Source organism: Momordica charantia, assembly GCF_013281855.1.
Source record: "Momordica charantia cultivar OHB3-1 chromosome 11 unlocalized genomic scaffold, Mcharantia_2.0 BLBB01000011.1, whole genome shotgun sequence".
NCBI lineage: Eukaryota > Viridiplantae > Streptophyta > Magnoliopsida > Cucurbitales > Cucurbitaceae > Momordica > Momordica charantia.
In genome coordinates, this window is record NW_028275159.1 from 20,695,926 (window position 1) to 20,720,969 (window position 25,044).

General features: G+C 37.0%; 2 protein-coding genes across 2 annotated transcripts; both read right to left on the bottom strand.

Moving 5' to 3' along the window:
* Positions 1–505: 505 nt before the first annotated feature.
* LOC111012086 (F-box protein At5g39450) lies at positions 506–3,514 on the bottom strand. Its single transcript, XM_022286110.2, has one exon. The coding sequence runs from the start codon at positions 2,744–2,746 to the stop codon at positions 866–868; it is 1,881 nt and encodes a 626-aa protein (XP_022141802.2). The 5' UTR covers positions 2,747–3,514; the 3' UTR covers positions 506–865.
* Positions 3,515–20,989: 17,475 nt separating this feature from the next.
* LOC111012142 (putative nucleoredoxin 1) lies at positions 20,990–23,525 on the bottom strand. Its single transcript, XM_022286196.2, has 4 exons — positions 23,239–23,525; positions 22,494–22,973; positions 21,933–22,412; positions 20,990–21,800 (listed from the first exon to the last, which is right to left on the bottom strand). Exons 1-4 carry the CDS (start codon positions 23,320–23,322, stop codon positions 21,162–21,164), a joined length of 1,683 nt encoding a protein of 560 aa, XP_022141888.1. The 5' UTR covers positions 23,323–23,525; the 3' UTR covers positions 20,990–21,161.
* Positions 23,526–25,044: the final 1,519 nt, after the last annotated feature.

A 25,044-nucleotide genomic window follows, 5' to 3' on the forward strand; every position in this document is an offset into this window, starting at 1 on the left:
AGAAAAGAACAAACACCAGTGAAAAAGACTAAACAGTTAAGTTTTACCCAACCAATATCCTACTACTACAACCAGCAATCAGAAAAATTATCTGTACAGCTAATGCTAATCTTCTCCTACAACAATCCCTCAATTTCATCGATCAGTATTGTTTACCATCTTTTCAATCTCACTAACATTATATGCTAAAGTTTATATTGTAGGGGGAAAAAAAGGAAAGAACACCTGTAGCATATGCATCGAGTATCATTCTAGATTCATTGTCCAACATGCGCTTTTCAAGCTCCTCAAGCAGAGCTAATCGCGAATAAAGGTTCACTTCGATCATATACTAATTGATTTTATTCTCTTTTGATAAAAAATCCCACCAAAATGATAACCCTAAACCTAGGATATCAAAAAATCCAATCAAATATATTGCAAGGAGTTCACGAGCACATATCTGGATTTAATCAAATAGATAAGTTGATATAGCTTTCCCCTATGGACATGCTCTACCAAGCAGTTACAAACAATGGTACCTGTGAAATATATATTTGCAATTCACCACGAATTTGGATTCACTGCAACTCTATGAAACAAAACCATAAGCCACAATCTTTATATAAATACACATTATTTTTCTTTTTCATTTTTCTTTTATTTTTTACCATAAATAAGACATCATAAGAAATATTCCAGCATCTAAGTACTGTAAATTGGCACAGTAATACTAATACAACAAAATACCTCCCCTAAGTTGAAGGGTTCTTCTGAACTTGTGAACATCACAAACTGCTCCCGACGCAACGAATTCAAAAATTGCACCCTCAACCGTGACACCCATAACATATCTCTTCAACAAATATTGTACCCCGTAAATTTCCTACGGACACATTTCTCTTGATGAGGAGAAACACGTCACAGTGTTCGGGAAGCCAGCGAAGACGTTCGAGTATGACTTGGTTAGATAGGAAAAGTTGATGGTTGGTGGTAGAGGAGGTACCCTTTCACCTTTCTTTAAAAGATCTTGTAAGTTCAATCTCTGCAAGGTCAGGACAGATCTAGACTCCTTCCAAATGAAAGCCAGTTGGCCATTCTGAAATACAAAGAGAGAACCGGGCTTCGAACCAGGGTATCTAAAGCCATACCCATTGGCAATGCCCTCTCCCGTAAACGTATGCCGAATGCTCACAGGTAGCAGATCCCCATCAGACTCCCAAGGAAATGGATCGACCGAAGGTTCGTTAATATTCACTCTGAACATTGCAGAACCATTAGGATGTAAAACATAGTGAGTACCTTCCAATATTTTCGTTGCAATGAGAAACAATTGTCCCTGGGATTTCTCGTATGAAAGCAAAAGAAAGAAAAGGGCTTTTCCGGGCTTGTCTTCTGTAGGCTTCCCCGGAGGCCAGCCGAATGTCCCTCCCCATAAACCAGCATACTCTTGCTCGGCAGTTGGCACTCGCATTGGCAATTTATACAGTGCAAACCGGCTGTCGTGCATATTAGGCCATCCTCGGTAAGAAGATAGCTTCATGGTCGATGCGTGCAATGCCAATCCGATTGTATCACCTGATTTAAGAAACTCTTCAAGTTGCACATATTTATTGACACTGCTTGAACAACTATTCTTTGACATTCCTTTGCTATCATTAATTAAGCCAGATTTCCCCAGTATCTGATTAAGGCTTTGCCTCAAATACCTGCCAAGATTTTTCCTTTTCGCGCATCTTTCCTGATCATTGTCCGCATTAATCGACTTGTGAAGACCACTCGAACCATCAAGAGACTTTCTGAACTCACTTAGTTCCAACTGAGTAGGATTTGGTAACAGTTCAGAACTACCCTTCCAAGACATTTGACTTCCACCAACTTTATGAATCTGCATAAGTACTGATCTCCTTTCTGATAACTCCAACATATCTTTCTCGAAGTTAACTTCATCATCCCTCAACCTAGGAAATAGCGGCCCTGTAACAAGGTCGGGTGCCTTGACACGAACTTGACTCATTATAGTTTCGAGCAACTTTCTTCTATCACTAAAAGCCAACCGGCCAAACGGCACCTTTGCCTCAGGCTGTCCAAAACCCCTCTGGGACTTAGAAATTTCACTGTTAGACCTACAAACCTTTCTAGACTCTTGATTTGAATGGTTAACAAAGCATTTACCATGTAACAAGTTACTACTACACTCGTGCTTGTGCGATCTAGTGTCAACCTCAAGAAGAAGCACATTGCAACTCTTATCAACAGCCTTCACCAGACCCGGATAAAAATAGTCACTTCCCTTCTCCCTTCCATGTAGAAAAAATGCAGTGGACCCATCAACATCTCCCAGGATTTCGAAAACAGGTGCCCAGAGAATTGGCCCATCTTCAATGCCTAACGGACCAAGTTCTTGAGGGATAATCCGACAACCAACAATCGAAACAAAACCCGGCATCACATAGACTACATTCCCAAGCTCCGGATTCTGATGAACCCATATTCCAATCAATGGCTCAACACTGCTAAGAAAGCGGCAAAGTGCCTTAAATGACGCCATACCCGTTCGCCATTCGATAAGTTCTTTGGCCGCCAAAATTCCAACCATCTCACATTGCGTAAGCCAGACCTTTTCAGATGTTACCGTAGCGTATAGACTCCTACAGCATAGACTTAAATTACACAGGTCCCTTGGAGCAAGGGACCGCGACACGATCGAAAACACATCATCTGGGAGGGAAAGGAGCAAGCTCGATCCACAGACTTCAGTCAACATATGCAATCAGTAAAAATTTAAACCAGAAATGCTTCAAATTAAGTTACAACACAGTTCATTCCAATAAGAGGATTCTAAATCCAGCAGAGAACAACATGAATGGAGCAAAAGTTCAGAGCAGCCAACGAAAGCCGAGACTGCCCTGTTTCTCTATCAAGATGATATTCTTTCCCACATCAAAACCAACAAATAGATCAGATTATTCCTGGAAACTGTAAATTAATTTCTTGAATCGGTACAGAAGGAGACACCAAATCCAAAAGGTTCCGACCAAAAAATGAATATAGCAGCTGACTTGCCCTAAATCCCCAAAACGAAGATAGGGTTCATCGCCGATTCGCCATCTGGTGAAGGAAATAATCGGAAATCAAATGAGAAAACCTAGAACAGAACGAACCGAACCTGATTTGCATGAAGAGGGCATGAGAAATAGACGAAATTCAACTCTCGAAGCTTGATTTCTATGGCCGTGCCTCGCAATTCATCGGACCCCCCTCGGCGATGGAAAACGAAGATTAATCCTGACACTTTCCGGGAAAATTAAAGAACAACAGAGAGAGTAATACCTAATTTTCCGAGGAACCAAACAGTTTACCAATCGTCAAACCGAGAGAGCCCTAGATCTGATGGAACTCCGACGAAGCGAGAGCCAATGGCGCGCTAACTACGAAGAATGTCGAAGGAAAACATACCAATTTCGACGAAACCGCGGATTTTCTTTTCTTTTCTTGTTTTTTCGGCAAAGGAAACCGCGAATTTTTCTTCTCTCTTACTGATTTTTTGTTTGTAAAATTATGAATTTATTTCTTTTTTCTTTTTGCAAAGGTAAAATTATGAATTTAGCCCTTTCTTTAAAAATTCTAAAATATATTCGAACGTAAAATCAATTTTACCCTCAAGTGTTACTAGTTAGCAAGTTGTATCAAATTTTATGGTGAACTTTCAAATTTATCAAATTACATCTTACGATTTTCATCTTTTTATACGTTTTCTTATATAAATTCGTTAAAAAAGTATTAGGTTAAGGTACAAAATTCTTTATTTAAAAAAATTAGAGCTTTTTTTTAGTGAAATTTAAATCGATGAACTTTGAGTTATTCGCCTTAGCATATCTCTCGATATAGGAAGGGGCATTTTCTTGCTTATTAGCACCCCCTTACCCCTAAACTAAAAGTGGTTGAATTTGTGTATTAATTAAACTTGATTTTATGAAAAGCTCGATTTCATTGAGATTATTTGAGGCTTTTTTTAGATCTTTACATTGTTTTTTACTTTTTTTTTTTTTAAGTACAATGGGGTATGTGAATTTGAACCTCTAACCTCAATGGAAATAGTAGATGCCATTAACCGCTAAGTTAAGTTCATGTTGCACATTATTTTTTAATTAGTTAATGAATACGATAAATTGATTAAAGGTTAAAAATTGTAACAAATTGATTAAAGGTTAAAAATTGTAACACTTATCTAAGTCTACGATCCAATTTGATGAAATTAAAATTTATAGTAAAAAGTAATCAATTGCCAATGTTAGGTGTAAATTGATTTTAAGTTTAGTAATGGAGAAATGCATTTAGCGACTATTTATTGTTTGTTGTTATTATGTGCAAACCATAGAGAGAGAAAAACTTTATTAACATAATAATTCTCTAATACATCTTATGATATGAAGTCATCACATATAAATACTGAAATAGTTATAGTACTAACTAACTTGAGTTACTATCATGAGTTAATAACAAACTATTGTTAACTAACTCTAATACTCCCCCTCAAGATAGAGTGTAAAGATCAATAACACCCATCTTGGGCATAAGAAACTTCAAGGTGGAAGAAGGAAGAACTTTTGTAAACATGTCAGCTAATTGAGAGCTCGAACGAATCAATAGAAGCTTCAAAAAACCATCAGAAACTTTATCACGAACAAAATGGTAGTCAATCTCAATATGTTTGGGTTCGTGAAAAGTGGGGTTAGAAGCAATGGAAACAGCAGCATGATTATCACAATAAACAAAAGCAGGTGAAGAAAGTGGCACAGAAAAATCATGAAGTAACTGCTGAATCCATATAAGTTCACTGGTGACAGCAACCAAAGCTCGATATTCAGCCTCTGTAGAAGAACGAGAGACAGTGGCCTGTTTCTTAGACTTCCATGAGATCAATGAGTCATCAAAGAAAACACAAAAACCAGTAACAGATCGACGTGTACCAACACATGAACCCCAATCAGCATCAACAAAAGCTTGAAGCCCAAAAGAAGAAGTCTTGTGTAACAAAACGCCTTGACCAGGACTTAAGATATCTTAGTAAATGATGGACAACATTAAGGTGGCTAGAACAAGACTGCTGGAGAAACTAGCTCAGTTTATCCACAGGAAAAGAGATATCGGGTCGAGAAATCTGTAAATAAAGCAAACGGTCAAGTAAACGCCGATAAGCATTAGCATCCTTATCAGATAATGGTTCACCATCATATTTAGATAACCGAAGATTCGGATCCATGGGAAACACAGCAGGTCTAGCACCAAGAAAACTAGTGTCTTCCAAAATTTGAAGACAATACTTGCGCTGAGATAAAGAAATACCACGAGATGAACGAAATATTTCCAAGCCTAAGAAATATTTAACTGAACCCAAGTCTTTCAACTGAAAATGTGACTTCAAGATAGTCTTGACAAAATTAAGAACAGTATGTGAAGGTCCAGTTAAGATAATATCATCAACGTAAACTAATAAGGCCACAAAAGTATCGTCATGTCCTCTAGTAAACAAAGAGTAGTCAACCTTAGATTGGGTAAAAGCCATGAGAAAGTAGAGCATGAGAAAATTTTGTAAACCATTGTCTAGAGGCTTGCTTTAAACCATAGATAGACTTGTTAAGTTTACAAACAAGGGAACCTATGAACTAGACTCCCCCTGACTAGGAGTGTAACCAAGAGGCAACGACATATAAACTTCTTCAAATAAGTCTTCATTCAGAAAGGCATTATTTACATCCATTTGGGCAAGAGGCCAATCATACGAAGCTGATAAAGTGAGTAAAACCTTTACAGTCACAATCTTAGCAACATGGGAGAATGTATCAAGAAAACCAATACCTTCTTGTTGATTATACCCCTTTGCAATAAGGCGAGCCTTGTTGCGATCAACAGTACCATCTGCTTTATATTTGACACAATACACCCATTTTGAACCGATGGCATGATGATAGGCAGGAAGGGGAACAATCGACCATGTGTTTGTCCTCTCCATAGCAGCCAATCGACCATGTATTTAATAAAGTTTTATTCAATAAATTTGTTGTTGAATCATAGCTTTGCATTGTCTAAAATCCGATAAACTAAACATTCAAGGTTATTTATGATGTAATCGGGACAATATATATACGAGGTATATATTTGATATACCCCTGATATATGAATGGATAATATCTCGTGAATAACCTAAAGGGTCTATAGTATATGGATAAGGCTGGGTACCTTATCCTGGCAACACTATGGATACGGCCCACTCTGTAAAGGTTACAGACGACTCGATCCAGGTCGTTCGTGTGGAGACATGCAAGTGAGGGTATCTTGTACAATGAGTTTGTATAAGACCGGACCGCGAAATAGGCAATCTTTAGGTGTAACACCGTTAACTAATAGATTGCTATTTCTTAGGATGACCAGGCAACTCATTCTCAATCCTGAGTGAGTTATGGACTCCTGCCCGTGAGGGCTCGTCTTTTGATCTGTATGGGTGAGAGTGGCCCGAGTCGCCGACTCAACATTCCTACCATTTTGGGGACGAGACCGAGTAAGGAGCTGGGAACATAACTTCACAAGATGGAATTCACTTCTCCCCGACTTTAGGGGAGTAGATGAGTGTTCCCTTAAATGCTGACTCCGGGACTTGAACAAGGGGCCCCACCCTCTCATTGGCCGAGAGGGACTTCCGGTTATTGGTTGGACCATAACTGGGTTGTTCACTAGAGGAGCAGTGATGTTTAAGGAGTAAGATGTAACTCAGGGGTAAAACGATAATTTGACCCAACTTGAGTTACGAACACTCGTGAAGGATTGACTCGTCATTAATGGTCATATATCCATGGACACGAAAACATTCTGCAGTGAGAAGAGTGCAACTACGGGTCTTTAGTGGAATGACCCGTAGTTAACGAATCTAGATTAACTCGGTCAATGAGTTTGACCGATTAATCTTGCATCGTTGGAGCTTCGGATCTGTAGGTCCATTGGTCCCCTTGCTAGCTCATAACGGGTAAAACGAGGATCAAGTTTTTGGAAGAATTTGAATTGTTCAAATTACTTAAGGGATTATATGTATATTGATACATTATAATATATAGTTAATTGTGAATTAAAACTATATATTATGAGAGATATTATTTGAATGAGATTCAAATAAAATTAATATGAATAAGATTCTTATTAAAACTATAGGTTAAAAATAATGTGCATAAGATGTACATTAAAACTATAGCTTATACGAGAGTAATGTTTTAGAATATGATTTTAATTTTATAATAAATAATTAAGTGTTAATTATTTATGTATGTATATATTTATTAATTATTAATTGGATTAATAATTAATTATATTAATTAATTTGATTAATTAATTATATATATATATATATTAATTATTATATATTATAAATATATATATATATATATTAATATTATTATTATTATTATTAATATTAACTCCCTGCAAAATTGTAGGGGAGTGGGGGGTTGCTGTGACGTGGGGAGTTACCCCACGTCACTGTTCTTCTTCTTCAATGGTTGAAGAAAACAGAACACTACAGAGAAAAAATAAGCATCCCTAGATCTCTCTCAAGAAGCTAAATCTCTCCCTCTCGGTCCAATTTTTTGCTCCTACCAGCACAATCCCGAGACCCAAGAGGATAGCGAGGAAGAAATAGTGGTGGTGTTCGAGGAAAACTAGTTGAAGAAACGGTCTTCAAAAGTAAAGTTTTCTCTGTATTTTTCTTCTGTAAAATTCGGTTTTGTATCCCGAAAATCAGCAACGAAAATCTATTTCCGCTCCGGGATTCACATCCCTTCAATGTTAAACTTGTCCAATACTTTATTAACATACTCTTTCTGTGACAGTGTCAAAATACTATCTTTTCTCTCTATCCTCATCCCTAGGATTTGTTTGATAGCTCTTAAATCTTTCATGTCTAATTCATTAGATAATTCAACCTTTATCTTCATAATTTCTTCTTGTTTGGTCCTGCTATCAACATGCATCAACATATTGAAATAAAATGATGAATGAGTTACCCTGAGTTCTTATGTAACAACAATGATCTACATGACACCTCTAAAATCCACTACTGCACATAAAACTGTCAAACTTCTTATACCATTGTTTGGGTGCATGTTTGAGACCATATAGGCTTATCTGAAGTTTGTATACCATTTTCTCTTGCCTCTGTACTGTAAATCTCTATGGCTGCACCATGTAAATTTCTTCCTCCAAATCACCATGAAGAGAAGCTGTTTTTACATCCATTTGTTCCAGGAACAAATCTTCTTCTGCCACTATTGATAGAATAGTCCTAATGGTAGTTAATTTAACTACGGGAGAGAAAATCTCATTAAAGTCAATACATTCCTTTTGTTGAAAGTCTTTGACTACAAGTCTTACCTTGTATCTTTTGCTGCCATCGGGCTCCTGTTTGATTCTATATACCCATTTATTCTGCAAAGCTTTCTTACCTCTTGGTAACTCAGCAAGTTGCCATGTCTGATTGATCATTAGAGAATTCATTTCATCTTTCATGGCTAACTTCCACTTAACAAAGTCTTCCAACTGAACCGCCTCTTCATAACATTCAGGTTCACCTCTGTGAGTTAGTAAAATGTAATTCAATGTAGGGGAATACCTCTGTGGTGGTCTGATTGTTCTACTAGATCTTCTAACCGTTAGTGGTGGTGTTCTTTGAACTTGATCAGTTTCCACTACTGGTTCATCAGATCTCACAACTGTTCTTCAGGAGTAATTGTATTCTTATCTTCAATCTCTGTTGTTTTAGTCTCAACCTCGGGAGGACTTATATATTGAGTCTTCTCTAAGCTTCCATCTAACTTTTTCTTTCCTGAATCAACTTTATTTCTGTCTTTGTATAAGACTTTCTCATTGAAGGTCACGTTCTTGCTTCTAATAATCTTCTTGTTTTGGTCACCCCAAAATCTGTAACCTATCTCAGCTTCACCATACCCAATAAAGAAACATTTCTTGGATTTGACATCCAATTTACTCCCGTTTGCAGGATCAATGTAAAGGTAAGATACACAGCCAAAAACCTTTAGATGGGAAAGGTTTACTTGTTTACCAATCCAGAATTCTTCAGGCAATTTGAAGTCTAGTGATGTGGTCGGGCTCCTATTGATCAGATAGGTCGTACAATTGATTGTCTCTGCCCAAAACATCTTAGGTAGTTCTGCATGTATTCTTATGATCCTAGCACGCTCATTCAGCGTCCTGTTCATTCTCTCTGCCACACCGTTCTGCTGCAATGTTCCTGAAACAGCCTTTACCATTACAATTCCACCGTCTTCACAATATTTCTTGAATTCCCTACTAATATACTCACCATTATTATCCGATCTCAAGCTTTTGATTTTCAGGCCTGTCTCATTCTCTACCATAGCCTTCCATGTTTTGAAAACAGAAAACACATTAGACTTATGTTTAATAAAATAAGTCCATACCTTTCTGCTTGAGTCGTCTATGAAAGTTACATAGTATCTAGAACCTCCAATGGAAGAAACTTCAGAAGGCCACCACACATTGGTGTGAACCAACTCCAATTTTGTAACTTTGGCGTTGAACCTGTCTTTGAGAAACTAACACGACTCTGTTTCCCAAATATGCATCATTCGCCTAACTTGTGTTCCACTACCTTAAGTTCTTCCAGTTTCCCTGTAGAGTGAAGAATTTTCATACCTTTTTCACTCTTATGTCCCAGCCTACTGTGCCATAATTGGGTCTGACTCGAATAATCTACAACAGCTATCATATCTTTGTCTTTGTCGTTGACATACAAATTTCCTAACTTTCTTCCTCGAGCGATCACCATGGAACCCTTTGTAACTTTCCAGTTTTCTTGATCGAAGGATATTTCACATCCTTCATTATCCAGCTGCCCCACAGAAATCAGGTTCTTCATCATATTCTGAACATGGCGTACCTTGAAAATCTTCCAGACTGAACTGTTCCCCATTTTTAAATTAACGTCACCAATCCCAATGAAGTCTAAAGGCTCTCCATCAGCAAGATACACCTTTCCATGATTTCCTGCAACATAATTCTCAAGAATGTCACGTTGTCCTGTAGTGTGAAAAGACGCACCTGAATCCACCACCCATGTGTTATGAGCGCCTTCAACTGCAAAAACTAGAGCATCATGTATTTCTTCAGCAACAATATTTGCACCAGCTTCTTTCCCCTTAACTTTCTTTGGGGCTTTGCAGTTCCTTCTCAGATGTCCTATCTTATCACAATTCCAATATTCTAGTCTGCTGTTTCTAGACTTGCTTCTATTGTTTCTTGACTTTCCACGTTTTCCGTAGTCCCTGTTATTATTTCTTCCTCTGTCCACATTCAATGATGTACCAGAAGTAGACACAATACCAGAATCCTTTCTGCGAATCTCTTATCCAAGAGCTGCATCTCTGACATCTGCAAATTTCAATTTCTCTTTTCTACAAGAATTTGAAATATCTGCCTTCATAGGCTCCTAACTGTCAGGTAAGGATCTGATCAACAAAAATATAGCATTTAATTCATCCGTAAATGTTAATCGACAGCAAGTAGTTTGTTGACCAACGTATCAAATTCATTTATATGCATAGCCAGATGTACCTTCATCCATCTTCAAATTAAAAAATTTAGTTGCGAGATACACTTTATTATGTACCGAGGGCTTCTCATATATGTTGGATAGTGCATTCATAAGCCCCATTGTGGTAGTCTCCTTAGATACGCTGCTCTACACATTTTTTGTTAATGTTAGGCGAATCATACCCAACACCTTCTTGTCCAACTTTTTCCATTTGGCTTCTTCCATGTCATCCGGCTTCTTGTCTAATGCCAATTCCAATTCCTTTGGAATGTAGATAATCTACTATCTGATCCTTCCAGTACGAAAAATCAGTTCCATAAAAAATAACCAATTTATCTTCTCCAGTCATCGTTCTTCAACCTTGGGTTCTGATACCAATTGTTGTGAAAAATGCAGCCGACACTTAAAAGGATTAGATAAAATAATCTAAAACTTCTAAGTAACAAAAACGATATATAAAGATTAGGGAGAAGAAAATTAAACGCTGGATTTATACTAGTTCACCCAGTGTAGGCTAGTTTAGCTCTCTGCTACCGTTGCAGGTTTAGTAAAATGGCAGGAAGAATATCCCAATAGTTTACAAGCCCCTTAAAATAATTTCTCTCAGTTTTCCCTCACACAGAAAAACGCTCACGAATCACTCTACAAGCCTTTTAAACTCTCGAATGGATACACAAGTATTTAGCTCTAAAACTCTTTCTTCTTGGAGAATTTCTCACGACTCTCTATTTGTACACTCCAATCGAATGACCTATCTATCTCTATTTATAATAGATAGTATGAAAAAAACTAAAAGGGAATGGGAAAATAAAAAAGCCCAAACTAAATAGGACAAGGAAAATTTTAAATGGATCTTTTCCTTATAGGAAAAAGATTTTCTCCTTGGTTTGACTTCATAATCCCAACAAGAAGTACGCGACGACAACGACATATTAGGGGCAGCATGCGTGTTGTCAGTGTTAATCCCAATAGACAAGGGATTTGATGCAACAGCACATCATGAAGCACGAGGTCTGCTGTTAATGAAATTGTACCAATGAACTCTACTGAAATCCATGAGTGAGTTGATAAGATAACATTGATATTAGATGCAGGTCGTATATCCAATAAAAGAGATTGTTGATGGCAAATGTGACTAGCAGCACCAGAATCGATAATCCAAATGTTGGAAATAGAATTATCATTGGAGGAGAATAACGAAAAAGAAATACCTGCTAAGTGAGACACAACAGGTGTATTAGCATCCATCTTGGAGCCTTGAAGATGTGATTGAAACATCTCCATTAGTTGAGTGTATTGAGCCGAAGTGAGGCTGTTGAAAAATGTAGGGGAAGAATGAAGCATCGCAGTACCAGTTGGTGCAATAGATGACTCAATGTGCTTATCAGAAACCTGATTAATAGCATTGTTGCCATTAGAAGTCACGTTACAAGGACCAGAACGAGAGGCAGCCGCATTATTCGAATGATGAGTACGATAGCCAGGTGGATATCTGTGGAGTTTATAATATTTATCGATGGTGTGCCCTCTGAGTCCGCAATGCATACAGAACGATCGATTATCTTTCCTTCGATACTGAGTATTCTATTTCTTCAAGGTTTCGATAGCAGCCGCCATAGCCATAGGTTCAAGGGAAGAATGCACGATTCCGAATACACACTGACGTTCCTCTTGCCTTATTGATAGGAAGAATCGGATCCATAAGCAGAATTTGAGCCCTAACAGTAGCATAAGACTCATGAAGTCCCATAAGGAAGATCATCACATACTCAAATTGCAAATATTCAAGAAGAGATTTTGTTAAATTATAGCTTATTTTATTTTAAAGGTTTCCTATTTTATTTATGTTAGGGTTTTCTTGTTCTAATAGGTAAGTGTTTCTTTATCCTAATAGGCAAGAATTTATTTTTAGTTTCTTCTTTGTGATTGCTATTTATATAGCCTTGTACCAATCATTTGAAGTAATCAAATAAGAATTATTTTATTTTCTTATCAATTAACATGGTATCAGAGCTCTAGGTTTCCTCTAAAAGTTTTGTGCCAATTAGGATTTTGTGTCCATTAGGATTTTGTACCCATTAGGGTTTGAAGTTTTGAACACTTTTTTGCAAGTGTTCATTGTACCCAACGCACTGTAGTACCACCTCCGCCGCTGCCGCTCGTCGCCGCCGCCGCCGCCGACGCTGCCTTATTCGTGGATTTCCATTTCCTGTTCGTGGGTTCGTTTGTCATTTGTAAATCAGAGTGCTGTCTTGTTGTGCTGCTCGCCGTCGTTCGCACTTCTGTCGTCGTCAGTCGCTGCCGGTAGTCGCCGTCAATTGCTGCCGGTAGTCGCCTGTCAGTCGCCACCGGTAGTCGCTCGTCGTCGTTCATCAGGTTGCCCCGCTGTCGTCGTTCGGCGTGTTGCTAGCTGCTCAGTGTGGTTGTCGTGAGCATCTGTTAGGGTTTCTGCTTCAGAACATTTGCCGATTCGGTCGGTCTGGTTCAATCAACTCGATTCGGCCGGTTCGGTTCAGATAGTCTAGTTCAATTAATCCCGTTCAGCCAGTTCGACAGTTGGTTCAATTCTCTCAGTTCGGTTTAGTCTGGTTCGGCTCCTTTAGGCCCGGTTCAATTCGTTGTTGGGCTGGTTCAGTGCTTTTCGGTCCGATTCAGTTCATTGTTGGTTCGTTTCAGTCAGATTTGGTTCGGTTCGGCATATTTTGGTATGATTCAATTGGTTTTGATTCGGTTCAGCCCTCTTTCGATTCAGTTCAGTGCTGATTTTTCAGTTTTGTGCATGGATCTCCATTTTTGAGTTGCTGTTTAGTCTTTGTATCCATGTCACAATGGTCCAAAATTACAAAAAAGTTGGACATACATGAGATCAAACAATTAAGGAGCTTCTTAAAAACTTTGGATAATGCTCCTAGTCAAGGTACAGGTTCGGTAACTTTGACGAGTACAACCTCTCAGCCTAAACGTTGTACCTGGATTATTGATTCTAGTGCAACAAACTATATGACGAATCGTAGCTGTCATTTTATCTCTTATAGTATTTGTCAGAGCAATAAGAAAATTTCTATAGCAGATGGTACCTTGGTAATAGTGGCTGGTCAAGGAGATATCAAGATAAATTCAAACATTACTTTAAAGAATGTGTTTCATATACCACGTTTAACTGTTAATTTGATCTCGGTAAAGAATTTGATCAAAGATTTAGGTTGCAGAGTAATTTTTCTGATTATTCTTGTATTTTTTAGGACCCTGGCAATGGGAAGATTATTGGACTTGCTAATGAAAAAGATAGACTTTATTATCTTAATGAACTTGTCGGTCAGACTAGTGTTCCAGTCTCCTTCACCTCACAAACTCATCATCCTTCAAGTAAGCTTTTGTTGAATCATTATAGACTAGGACATCCCTCATTTCGAGCTCTTAAAATATTGTTTCCCAATTTATTCAAAATCTTAATCTTGAGTCAATTCAATGTGAAGTTTGTAAATTCGCTAAACACAAGTGTGTACCCTTCCCTAGTAATAATAAACGAATATCAGTTCCTTTCTCTCTTATTCATACTGATGTTTGGGATCCCTCCAATGTTCCAAATATTTCCAAATTTCGTTGGTTTATTGTGTTTATTGATGACTGTACTCGAGTCTCATGGGTTTATCTTTTAAAACAAATTGGGACAGTTACTGCGTTGTAAATCCATGCTCCAGCTATTTTAAGCTCTGTCTTGGACATGCTTCATCCACTCCTTTTTGGGCTCAACGCTTTCTTCATGTCTTATCTTCCTTCTCCAAACATGCACATACAAGCCAATAACGAGAGAATTTAACACAATTTTAAGCGAAAGCATTCAAGACATGGGACTTTAGCTCGGATTTCAGTTTCTAAGATTATTCATGATGTTTGAGAGCTACAATAAACATACTTTTGACATTTTTTTGTATAAAATTACCCAAATAATTACTAGAATAACTCTCTTCTGGAGAGTTATCACTTCTTCCAACAAGATCTTATGCATACAGAATGATCCAACCAATGGCCTTTTTGTACTTTCTCAGAATCTGCAATAATAAAAGCTCATTTTTCGTAGATAAATAGGAAGAAATACTAACAAGTAGAGTTTCATTAGTTTCCAAATAAGCATATTTTAAATGAGATGGTAAAATCTTTTGTTCCAAAGTAGATGGCTCCACAATGGATGGTTGCAATGTTTTGCACTCTTCTGCCTTCATATCCTCTGCCTCAAACTTCTCCATCGGTTGATTCAACTCTTCTGCTACTTCTAGGCATTCATCTTCTATAGCCTCTAATTCTTCCTCAATTCCTACAACTAAGAGATCATAAAATTCATCAAATGAATCAGGGTTAGAAGTATTGATGCCCGAACACTCTTCTAAGTCTCCTGGTAGTTTCACAACATCCAAAACTTTAAACTTGACCTCCTCATTATTAACTTTCATTGTTATTTCACATTTTCGAACATTAAACACGGTATCCCCAGTTGCTAAGTCTCCTGGTGGTTTCACGACATCCAAAACTTTAAACTTGACCTCCTCATTATTAACTTTCATTGTTATTTCACATTTTCAAACATCAAACAAGGTATTCCCAGTTTCTAGGAAAGGTTTCCCTAAGATGATAGGTACATCTAAGTCAGCCTCACAGTCTAGGATGATGAATTCCAAAGGGAAGATAAATTTATCTAGCTAAACTATAACATTTTCTATTTTACCTCCAGGCTTCTTAATAGACCTGTCTGCTAATTGGAGGGTAACGGTAGTGGATCTAGCTTCTCCTATGCCCAACTCTTTGAAAACATATACGGACATAAGGTTGATACTAGCTCCTAGAGCACATAGAGCTATACCTAAGTTCTTTCCTCCAATAGAACAAAAGATGGTGGAACTGCTGGTATCTTCACATTTGATGGGTAAAGTGCTGCCTAAGCCTTCACTACTACACTTGATCATAGCTACCATCTCATGTTCCCCTATTTCTTCCTAGACACAATATCCTTTAGGAACTTAGCGTAATTCGACATTTGTTCTAAAGCATATAATAAATGAATGTTTATGTGCAACTGTTTAAGGATGTCTAAGAATTTTCTAAAATGGGATTATTGGTTTTTCTTGGCTAATTTTGTGGAAAGGGAGGAATAGGGATAAGAGACGAACTTGCTTGAGGAGAGGTGTTAGGCGTCTCCCCCGTACCTGAGCTAGTTTTTTCTTTCTCTGACTCACTTAAGACACTTTGAATTGATCTGGAGGGTTGTTCAACATCAACTGATATCTTTGGTCCTTTATATGCTAGTCTGCTCCTTAGAGTTAGGGGTGCACAACGAAACCGATGAAACCGACAAAACCGAAAATCGAACCAAAATAGAGCCAAATTTTTAGTTTGGCAGTTTGGTGGTTCAGTTCGGTTAAACGAAATAACATAACCGAATTTTTCGGTTCGGTTTCTGTTTGAATAAGTAAAACCGAATAGTAAACCGAACCGAACCGCATCCATTATTTTCGTTTAATTTTATGTATTTATTTACATATATAATAATTAAAGATTAAAAAAAAAGAAACAGTGTGACTGCGACCTGCGGCAGACAGCCTGGCAGGCTGCAGTGCACACTGCACGGTGCAGTGCATTGAATGCACTACCCACCAACTTTTTAATTTTTTTTTAAATTTTAATTGTTTAATTTTAAATAATATTTTAAATTTTACTTAGGTTTTTCCTCTTCTCCTCTTCCATTCTTTCTCCCTCATTTTCCATTCTCTCCATATTCTTCCATTTTTTCTCTTTCAATCTCAGATCAATTTCTTTCTCTATTTCAATCTCAAATCTCACCACCATATTGACCATATTTTCATCTGCTTCTACCACCATCTACCGCTTGCCACCATCCACCCACTTCGTTGCCTTCATCGGACCGTCACTGCCATTACGTATTATCATGATTCGTGAGAGCACTTCAGTTTTAAAGGTTAAATCAATCTCATACGATCTAAAGCTTAAACCGCAGGAACCGAACCGCACCGAACCGAATTATCGGTTTGGTTAAGCTATACACTTCGGTTTGGTTCGGTTCTAAAAATTTCCTATTTAAAAAATCGGTTTCGGTTTCGATTCAATCCTCAAACCGAACCGAACCGTGAACACCCCTACTCAGAGTCACCATCTTGCATTGCTCGTTTCCTTCTCTTTTTTGAACTTCCGTATGCCCTAAAAAAAGCCTCGTGGTCTTGATTTCATCTCATTAGCAAGTTGTCCTACTTGCATCTTTATGTTTCTCATCGATGCTGCTTGGTGTTAAATGGCAGCATTTTGTGATTGTATCACTACATCGGTTCTAGCCATGTATTCCTTGAGCATGCTCCCAAGGCTATTATTGTTATTTTGAGATGGCTACATCTGAGCTCTCTGGTTTTGATTATAATGTTGTAGTGATGGTGATTGCATCAGTTGATTCGAAAAGGTAGGAGGAACATAAGGCTGCTTGTACTGCTGGTTTTGCCCTTGATTTGGTCCATTGGAACTCCCTTGACCTCCTTACGAAAAGTTGGGATGGTGTTTCCACCCTGAATTTTACGTGTTTGAATAGGGGTTGAAGTTCTGTTGATTTGAATTACCTACATAATAAGTAGAAGCTGGGTTATGCAGAAAATTCTCATAAAGATGATTATTATCATTACAGTAAGAACAAGTCGAGTTCAATAATTTGACAAATGGGAGAAGTGGCAGTAAACTCTGGTTGCACGGGCTGCACATGTGTGGTTGGTGTATTCTTCATTTTTAGGGCCATCTCCTTGAGCATTTGATTCATTGTCACTATTTGCTTTTGCATTGAAGTTGCTATGTTTAATGCTGACACACATGCTTGATGTTGCTTCTTAGGTACAAGTTTTGACCTTTGGGAACACCATAGCTCATTATGGGAAGTTATGTCCTCTAAAATATTAACAATTTCGTTGAAGGCCTTCTTCGTGAAAGCTCCATTTGTGGCATTGTTGAACATCATATTTGTTGGATGGTCAAACCTCTGAAGAAATACTCGATCTGGATACATGCTGGAAACCCATGGTTCAGACACTTTCTTAACAACTCCTCGAATCTCTCACATGTCTCGTGCACTGGTCTACGATCATATTGCCTAATGTGACAATCTCCTCTCATATATCAGCATGGCGAGTGGGAGAGAAATACTTCGTGAGAAATTTCTCTACTAATGACTCTCATGTGGTGATTGAACCTGAACGGAATGAGTTAAACAACGTTCTTGCCTAGTCCCTGAGAGAAAATGAAGGAAAAGAAAAAAGTCAATCTACATGCATTGATAACTCTCCAAAAGAGAGTTATTGTGGCATTATGTTGGGCTAGATTGAGTGCAAATGAGTGAGTCCTAGCTATAAAAGCTCACCAAAATGAAGAATTAAGTCAGAAATAGAAAAGTCATAGCTAATCACCTTGCTTTATTTATTCTAATGAAATGTTAGGCTTATCTATGCTATTTTTAGGTTGTCTCTGCAGAATCTAGAAGTAATGGAAGTAAAACTGTAAAAGCAGTAAGAATTGCAAGAGCTTCTAATGTTAGAGTGCTAAATGCTAGAGTTTGCTAAAAACATATCTAGTCGGAGTAATAACTTTTCGAGTTCACGTGGAAATCATCCGTTGTCTGTAAAATTATTGCAGGTTGCCCTAAAATCGAGGAGCGATATAAAAGCTCAGGAGGTTCTAGCCGCCGCATAAAATCCCTGGGAGGAATATTCTCCAAAAGAGCAAAATGACAGAGAAGAGTGATGTACCATTTCTGTATAGTCCAAGATAAAACATAATCGAAGGTTTTGGGTATTAAAATATGCTTAAAACACGGTTTCTAAGTGAAAAGTAATGAAAAGCAGCACCTATTGAGCTTCTTTTTATCCTTGTAAACAAGGGAAATAAATTGTGCACTAACCTATAAGGAAATATACGACTTATCACAAAATTTTCAAAATCAGCATACCATGGAACTTTATCGATACGAATGATTTGTTCATCAATAAAGTGCTCCATAATACCTGATGGATCTTTTGGGCCTTTGGATTCCAACCGATATAGGTGATCTACAACTTGATGCGACGAAGTAGGTTTGTCAATTACCTCAATAAGGTACTGATTTGGTATTGGAACTTAAGTTCCAACTCGAAAGCAAAACTATTTGGATTAATTTCGTCGCTAGCCCCTCTATACCTGACACCCTATCTTCCTCTCCTTCCAAACCCTTCCTCCCTGACCACCCAAGTAAGTTTCTTGCTTTTGAAGCTTCCTTTAGTTTGATTTGTGCTCTAATTTCATACTTTTTATGTAGATTCGTAGTTTGGGATTAAATTTAGTTGAAAATAGATTCAAGGATTTTACGATGATATTTGCTCATAAATTCTTTTGCACGTGTTTAATTGTGACTTTAATCAATTGTCACTATAAGATTTATTATCCTTTGTATATCCGTAACGTACAAAGTTTAAAAATATATCCAGTAGTTCAAAAACGATTAAACATTGAATGTCAATATCCTTGACAAAAAGCACATATAATTATTAAGCTTATTTATTTTATATCCAAATAATTTATCTAATATCACGAACTTAGGGGATACATTCCAATATGGTCCATGTGTCATGTCAGATTTTACCCAAAACAATATAAATAAAGATAAAACAATACTCAATATTTTTCCTTAACATTAATAAGATGTTCATGAATAATATTATTAGGAATTATTATTCAAAAAATATATTACTAGGAATTATAATTTACTGCGTAAATTTAGTTTATTAAATTATTAAATCGGTTCAATTTAATTTTAAATTAATCTATCTTAAACTATAGTTAAAAAATTAATTATAACTCATATAAAATGTAAATTCTAAATATCTAGCACAATTATCAACGGAATAATTAATGATAATTATTATTTTTCATTATCCAGTGTATATTAATTGATTGAATAATTGTCAACTTGAGCATAACTAACTGCTTACTAAAAAATTGGTAAAAAATTGGTTGAATAATTAATTACCACATATTTGCATTGTAAAGTAAAAGAAAAAAAATAGAAAATAGAAAGTTTAGAAACATAATAAAATAGTTGTGGTTTCTGAATTTATTAAATTAGTATAAGAAGAATTTGGGAAAGAAAATATATAATCCATGAGAGCATGATAAGAAAACAATAGTCAATTGGATCTAAGAACCCTTGTGGTTATGCAACCCTTATGTCTCCAATCTAGTGATAGACACTAGAGTGCATTTAATGCAACTGCACTTTGTTGTCATCTTGGACATAGGATTCTCCAACAACTTCCTTTAAATCTTGAGGACTAAGACACTTTGGTTCATATCAGAGCACCTTCTACATTGTGATGTGAAAATGATGGAAACTTAAATTTGATAAACTCATGAAATAGAATGGAAAAGAAAACCACTGTCAGGAGGCATACATGATGCTTGGGGATATGTTAATTTTAGGAATGTTATAAATAAATGTGAATGCAATGAAATTTTCAGTTCTATGAAAATGTTGATAACAAATATTTAAATTGAGAAATAAATATTTCATCATTTTTAAATAAGTTAAAAATTATTAATATTAATATTATGTCCATATTAATGATATTTTGGTGATATTTTGTTGATATTTTGTCTTTTTTTTTTCTTTTGTAATACTATGAAATATCGATTCACCTCTCATGTGAATATAAAATCTATGGAAATATAAAAATGTCAGAGGCAACGAAAATTTAAGAGACGGTTCTCAAGTAAATATTTAAATATGTTTATCAAATATGAGTTTAACTTATCTACACTCATTCACACCCAATATAAATCCTTCAACCAAAAGCCTATTCGATAGTGTTATTTTTCATTTACTTGAAAAAAATTGTTTCATTTTCTTGAAAAAAATCGTCGAATAAGGACCAAACTTATAATTTCGCATTTTTTTTAAGTTTGCCCACAATTTTAATAACATTTTCTAAAATTTAAAAATTAAAACAGTTTGATAATGGTACCTAAAATATCACTTTCTAAAATACAGGTACTAATCACTAAATAAAATATTCCTCGGTAACTTTGCTCTTAGAGTCTATGTATCCAAAGAAGAAAATAAATGTTTGGAAAGAAGAAAATTGTTAGGGCTAAAATACTACAAAGAATTACTTTTTTTAGTCGAACGGGAGGGTGAAATTCTAAACCTTCGATGTTTTTAAGAGTATATATACCTTAATTAGTTGAGGTTGATTCACATGCTCCAAAAATGATTTTACAACATAAAAGTCACATAAAGGAGAGAAATAGCTTAAGCCACAAATTACAATACCACCCCAAAAAAAAATAATAAAATAAAAAACAGGCACAAAATGCTTGAAACTGCAAACCTCTCAATTTATTTAAACAACGAAATCTCATTACACACCAGATGATTTGGAACATAGCTGCAATATCAGCACACACCATAGCATCACAAAAGGAACACCAAGCAAAAGAACATAACATCATAGGCTTTCATATTCTTTACAATTCTGAATGTGTTTTCTTAGGCTTTACGACACACGTCTCCCTCGCAAACCCACCCTTCCTTTTCCTTCTTGGCTCCGTCGTTTTCCAAAGCACATTTCGGGTGCAAATCGAAGTCACACTCCTCACAAAAAAACGACCAACTATATCCCATCTCATCGCATGCGTCACAGACATAGGAAGACCGACGTGTCCGAACAAGTTCGTGTTGTTCATGTAGTTGATGCTTCAGTTTCTCAGGCCACCCCTTTGCCTCTTCTTCCAGCTGCTCCTCCAATTGCTTCAGACGTTCCTCTGTGAACGGATAGGCATCTGCTCCATGAGCTGTTATGAGCTTACGAGCATCCGTTGAGACAGTACGACCACTCTGATTAAGGGCTACGAGCGCAGGAATGCCTTCAATTTTGAACCTACGACTTAGAAACTTCTTCCTTTCATCCACAAATGGCAGGGCTAACCAAGGCATTTCTGAAAAGAATTCCTCAAATGAATCTTGGTCACTATCACTTGAAATGAAAATGACTTCAAAATCTTTGTCCTTTTGCTTAATTTCGTTGTACGCCTCGGTAAGCTTGGGTAAAAATGCGCGGCATGGAGGGCACCAATGTGCCGAGAAATAGAGCAGAATGTTCTTGCCAACAAGTTCAGATACCGGGATCTGGCCAAACCAAAGGCAATCAAACATAAAAATACAGAAGGAGACTACTTGAGAGTACTACACACACACAGCACACACATTTTGGTTTAACTCAAAGATTTATGGCAAGAAGCAGCAAAAATAAACTTTTACCTTTGCACCATTTTTTCCAATAACAAATTTTGTTTCCCCAAAAGCTAAAAGAGACTCCAGAGTCTGCGACTCGAGCTTCGCCTTCTGAATCTCAGCAAGCTTTTCAAGTTTCTCTGGAGTGAAAGGGTAGGCATCAATTCCATGCTCTTCAATGAGTTCTGCAGCATTCGCGTTCAAAGTCTTCCCGTCCTGCCCAATTATAACAAGTGTAGGAATATCACCAAGCTCAAAATAATGAATGAGTTTTTCACATTTCTCATCCTTAAACGGCAGTGCCAACCATGGCATTGTTTTGAATGCTTCTTTGAAGTCTTCATCTTCATCATCTAAAGAGATCAACACAATCTCAAAGTTCTCTCCCTTCTCTTTCAGTTTCTTGTAAGCCTCAACCAAAGTAGGCGTAAATTCATCACATGGTTCATGGCCATTCACTGAGAAGTACAACCCGATCAGTTTCCCTTCAAGCTCAGAGACCGGAATCTACAACACGAAATTTATAGTTATCACCGTATTCCCATCACAAAAAACGAAGAATCCGATAAACCATTGAATAAATTATACCTGATTTCCATCATTTGATATCACATAATTGCGTGAGGTCGAAACCAAAATGGAACTAATGGTTTGGTTCCTTTTAGCCTCCTCCTCTTTCTCCTTCAGAAATTTGATCTGATCAGAAGTAAAAGGATAGGCATGAGCCCCATGTTCTCTGACTATTCTCACTCCATCTTCAGTTGAAACCTTCCCATCGGCGTCGAGAACAACAAGACGAGGAATTCCGCTCACTTCGAAAATTTCATTCAAGCGTTCTTTGGTCTCTGAATCAGAAAATGGAATGGACAACCAGGGCATCTTAGAGAAGTAATCCTTGAAAGATTCTTCATCGTTGTCACCAGAAACAAACACAACTTCAAAATCACCCTTAGAAGCTAACTCCTCATAAACCCCTGCAAAAACTGGAGTAAAACCCCGACAGGGAGGGCACCATGATGCTGAGAAATACAATCCCACATTCTTTCCGATTAAGGAACTGTTCTTCACCTGTAGGAAACACAAATTAATGGCCCATAAGAGGATTAATTCACTCACTAGTCACTTCCTCTTACAGATTCCCAAATTTTCTAGTTCAAATTTTTCTAGGGTTAGTTAATTATTCGGCAATCCAACACGAAAACAACAGATTGAGAAGAAATTAAACCCTGAAGCATTTCCACACACACGGACAACATCCCAAGCAGAAATGGAGAAAAGAAAGCCGTTCTTATCCACCAATTTCAATTGAGAAGATGAAAAGATACACACATACCTGATCGCCATTGTTGCGGATGAGAAAGTCTCTACCCTCGGAGGAAATCAGGGAATTGAGATCGTGAACAGCATCAGAAGCCATAGTCTTTCAGAATCGTAGTTAATTGCTGGATTTCCGAAAGCTAATTGCCAGTGATGGACAGGACACATGAAGATCAAAGAAATCGCCATTAATATAGCGAAAGAACAAGCTTCGAGAGCAAGTAAATTAAACGCGATGACTTTGAAGTCAATGAATGAAAAAGCATCGAATCCGAGTTCATATGCCCGTACTAAAGAAACAATTTTGCGGAATCTTTTCAGAAAAATTCTTGTGCTGAAGTTATATTTCTACAATCTCCTTTCACACTGTCAATGGTTATAAATTCTGTGGTTTCAAAATTTGAGAAATAGTTTAAAATTTGTTATCTTATTAAATGAATATAATTAAATTTCTTTTTGATTGATTAAAATATGACAATGTTAAATAAGTAATTTCTTTGAAATTTTACCAAATCCTAAAAAAATAAATTTAAGTAAAAACACACCATTTGAAATCGATCCTATTCAAAATCCTAAAGTACCAAATTATTGAATGTAATTTCTAATGGTGGCATTTTCACATATAAATGTTAAAGTTGACTAATGATAATATAATACAGTAGCATTTAGAATTGTGTTAACTTGAGGCATTTTGTTTGATTTTTGTTTCAGGTAGGGGACAAAAACTCCTATTTAGCAGCTGAAAATACGAAAGCAGAAGGGATGAAGTTGAGGAAAATGTGGTCAACTTTGTTGATGCTAGAGCATAAATAAATGGTTACAAAAAATAGAGTTGGATTAAAAGAAGAAAAGTAGTTGGAGGAAAGAGAAAATCAATCATTGCTCGCACTAGGCAAATTCGTCAGAAAAGAAATCGTGGTTCAGAGGTTATAAAATCGATTTCTTTTCAGGACTTTATTACCCTCCCACATTTGGAAAGTTATCGGGCATTTTTTTTAGGAAAGACAGAAAGCGTGGGAGTTTTTTTTTAAATTAAAAAACTACAAAAAGAAGGAAAGCGATTAAAAATGTAGTTGGGTATTATCTGTGCATTAATGAGGAGATTTGATGGTTTGGTTATTTAAGAGACTAACTTTTGAAGAAAGTCCATCGCCGCCCAAAAGGTTGAAACCCTAATTGTGTGCTAGCACTCTTTACCCTCCCTCCCGGTTCCTTTTCAGCGCCTTGTCCTTTCCTTTTAGCTTAGCCCTAGGCTTTCTACAGTGCCAACAATTCGTCAGCAACGTCATCCCATTATGCCTTGAGTTAAAACGAAAGCAAGGAAGGGTAAGAAACCTATCCCTCCCCAAGAACTGACACCATTTCCTTCGCCAGAAAAGTCACCAGAAAAAGCCCCAGAGAAGTCTCCCCTCCAACCCGGCCCGTTACCCGAAGAAATCGTCCCAGAATAGGACATCCCTTCCTCGCCTAAGAATAAGCCGACAGCAAATGTCTGGCATTATTTTGATAGTATACTTTATACACCAAATTTCATGATATTCAGGTAGAAATCATTTAACAATTTTCTGTCATTTGTGGCTTATTTACGTGCATAACTGATGTTTTTTATAGGATCAAGCTATTAGAAAGAATTGAAGCATAAGCGATCAGTTGAGGGAAACTAGAGTGAAAAAGAGGAGCTTGTTGAAACCACATCAGCGCCATCATTTAGCGCCATGGCGCGCGTACAGGTCAGAATGGATAGCCAAATCCCGAAGAAGCAGCGCTGTATTGTAGCGCCATGGCGCTACGAACTTACACGTCCGTCACAAATCTAGGACGG

What these genes read in the sequence shown, in the direction of transcription:
- LOC111012086 (XM_022286110.2), bottom strand. Translation starts at nt 2,746, where the DNA reads ATGTTGACTGAAGTCTGTGGATCGAGCTTGCTCCTTTCCCTCCCAGAT.
- LOC111012142 (XM_022286196.2), bottom strand. Translation starts at nt 23,322, where the DNA reads ATGGCTTCTGATGCTGTTCACGATCTCAATTCCCTGATTTCCTCCGAG. An exon ending in TCCGCAACAATGGCGATCAG is followed by an intron (nt 22,974 to 23,238) that starts GTATGTGTGTAT and finishes TGTTTCCTACAG; the next exon opens with GTGAAGAACAGTTCCTTAAT. An exon ending in TATCAAATGATGGAAATCAG is followed by an intron (nt 22,413 to 22,493) that starts GTATAATTTATT and finishes TTCGTGTTGTAG; the next exon opens with ATTCCGGTCTCTGAGCTTGA.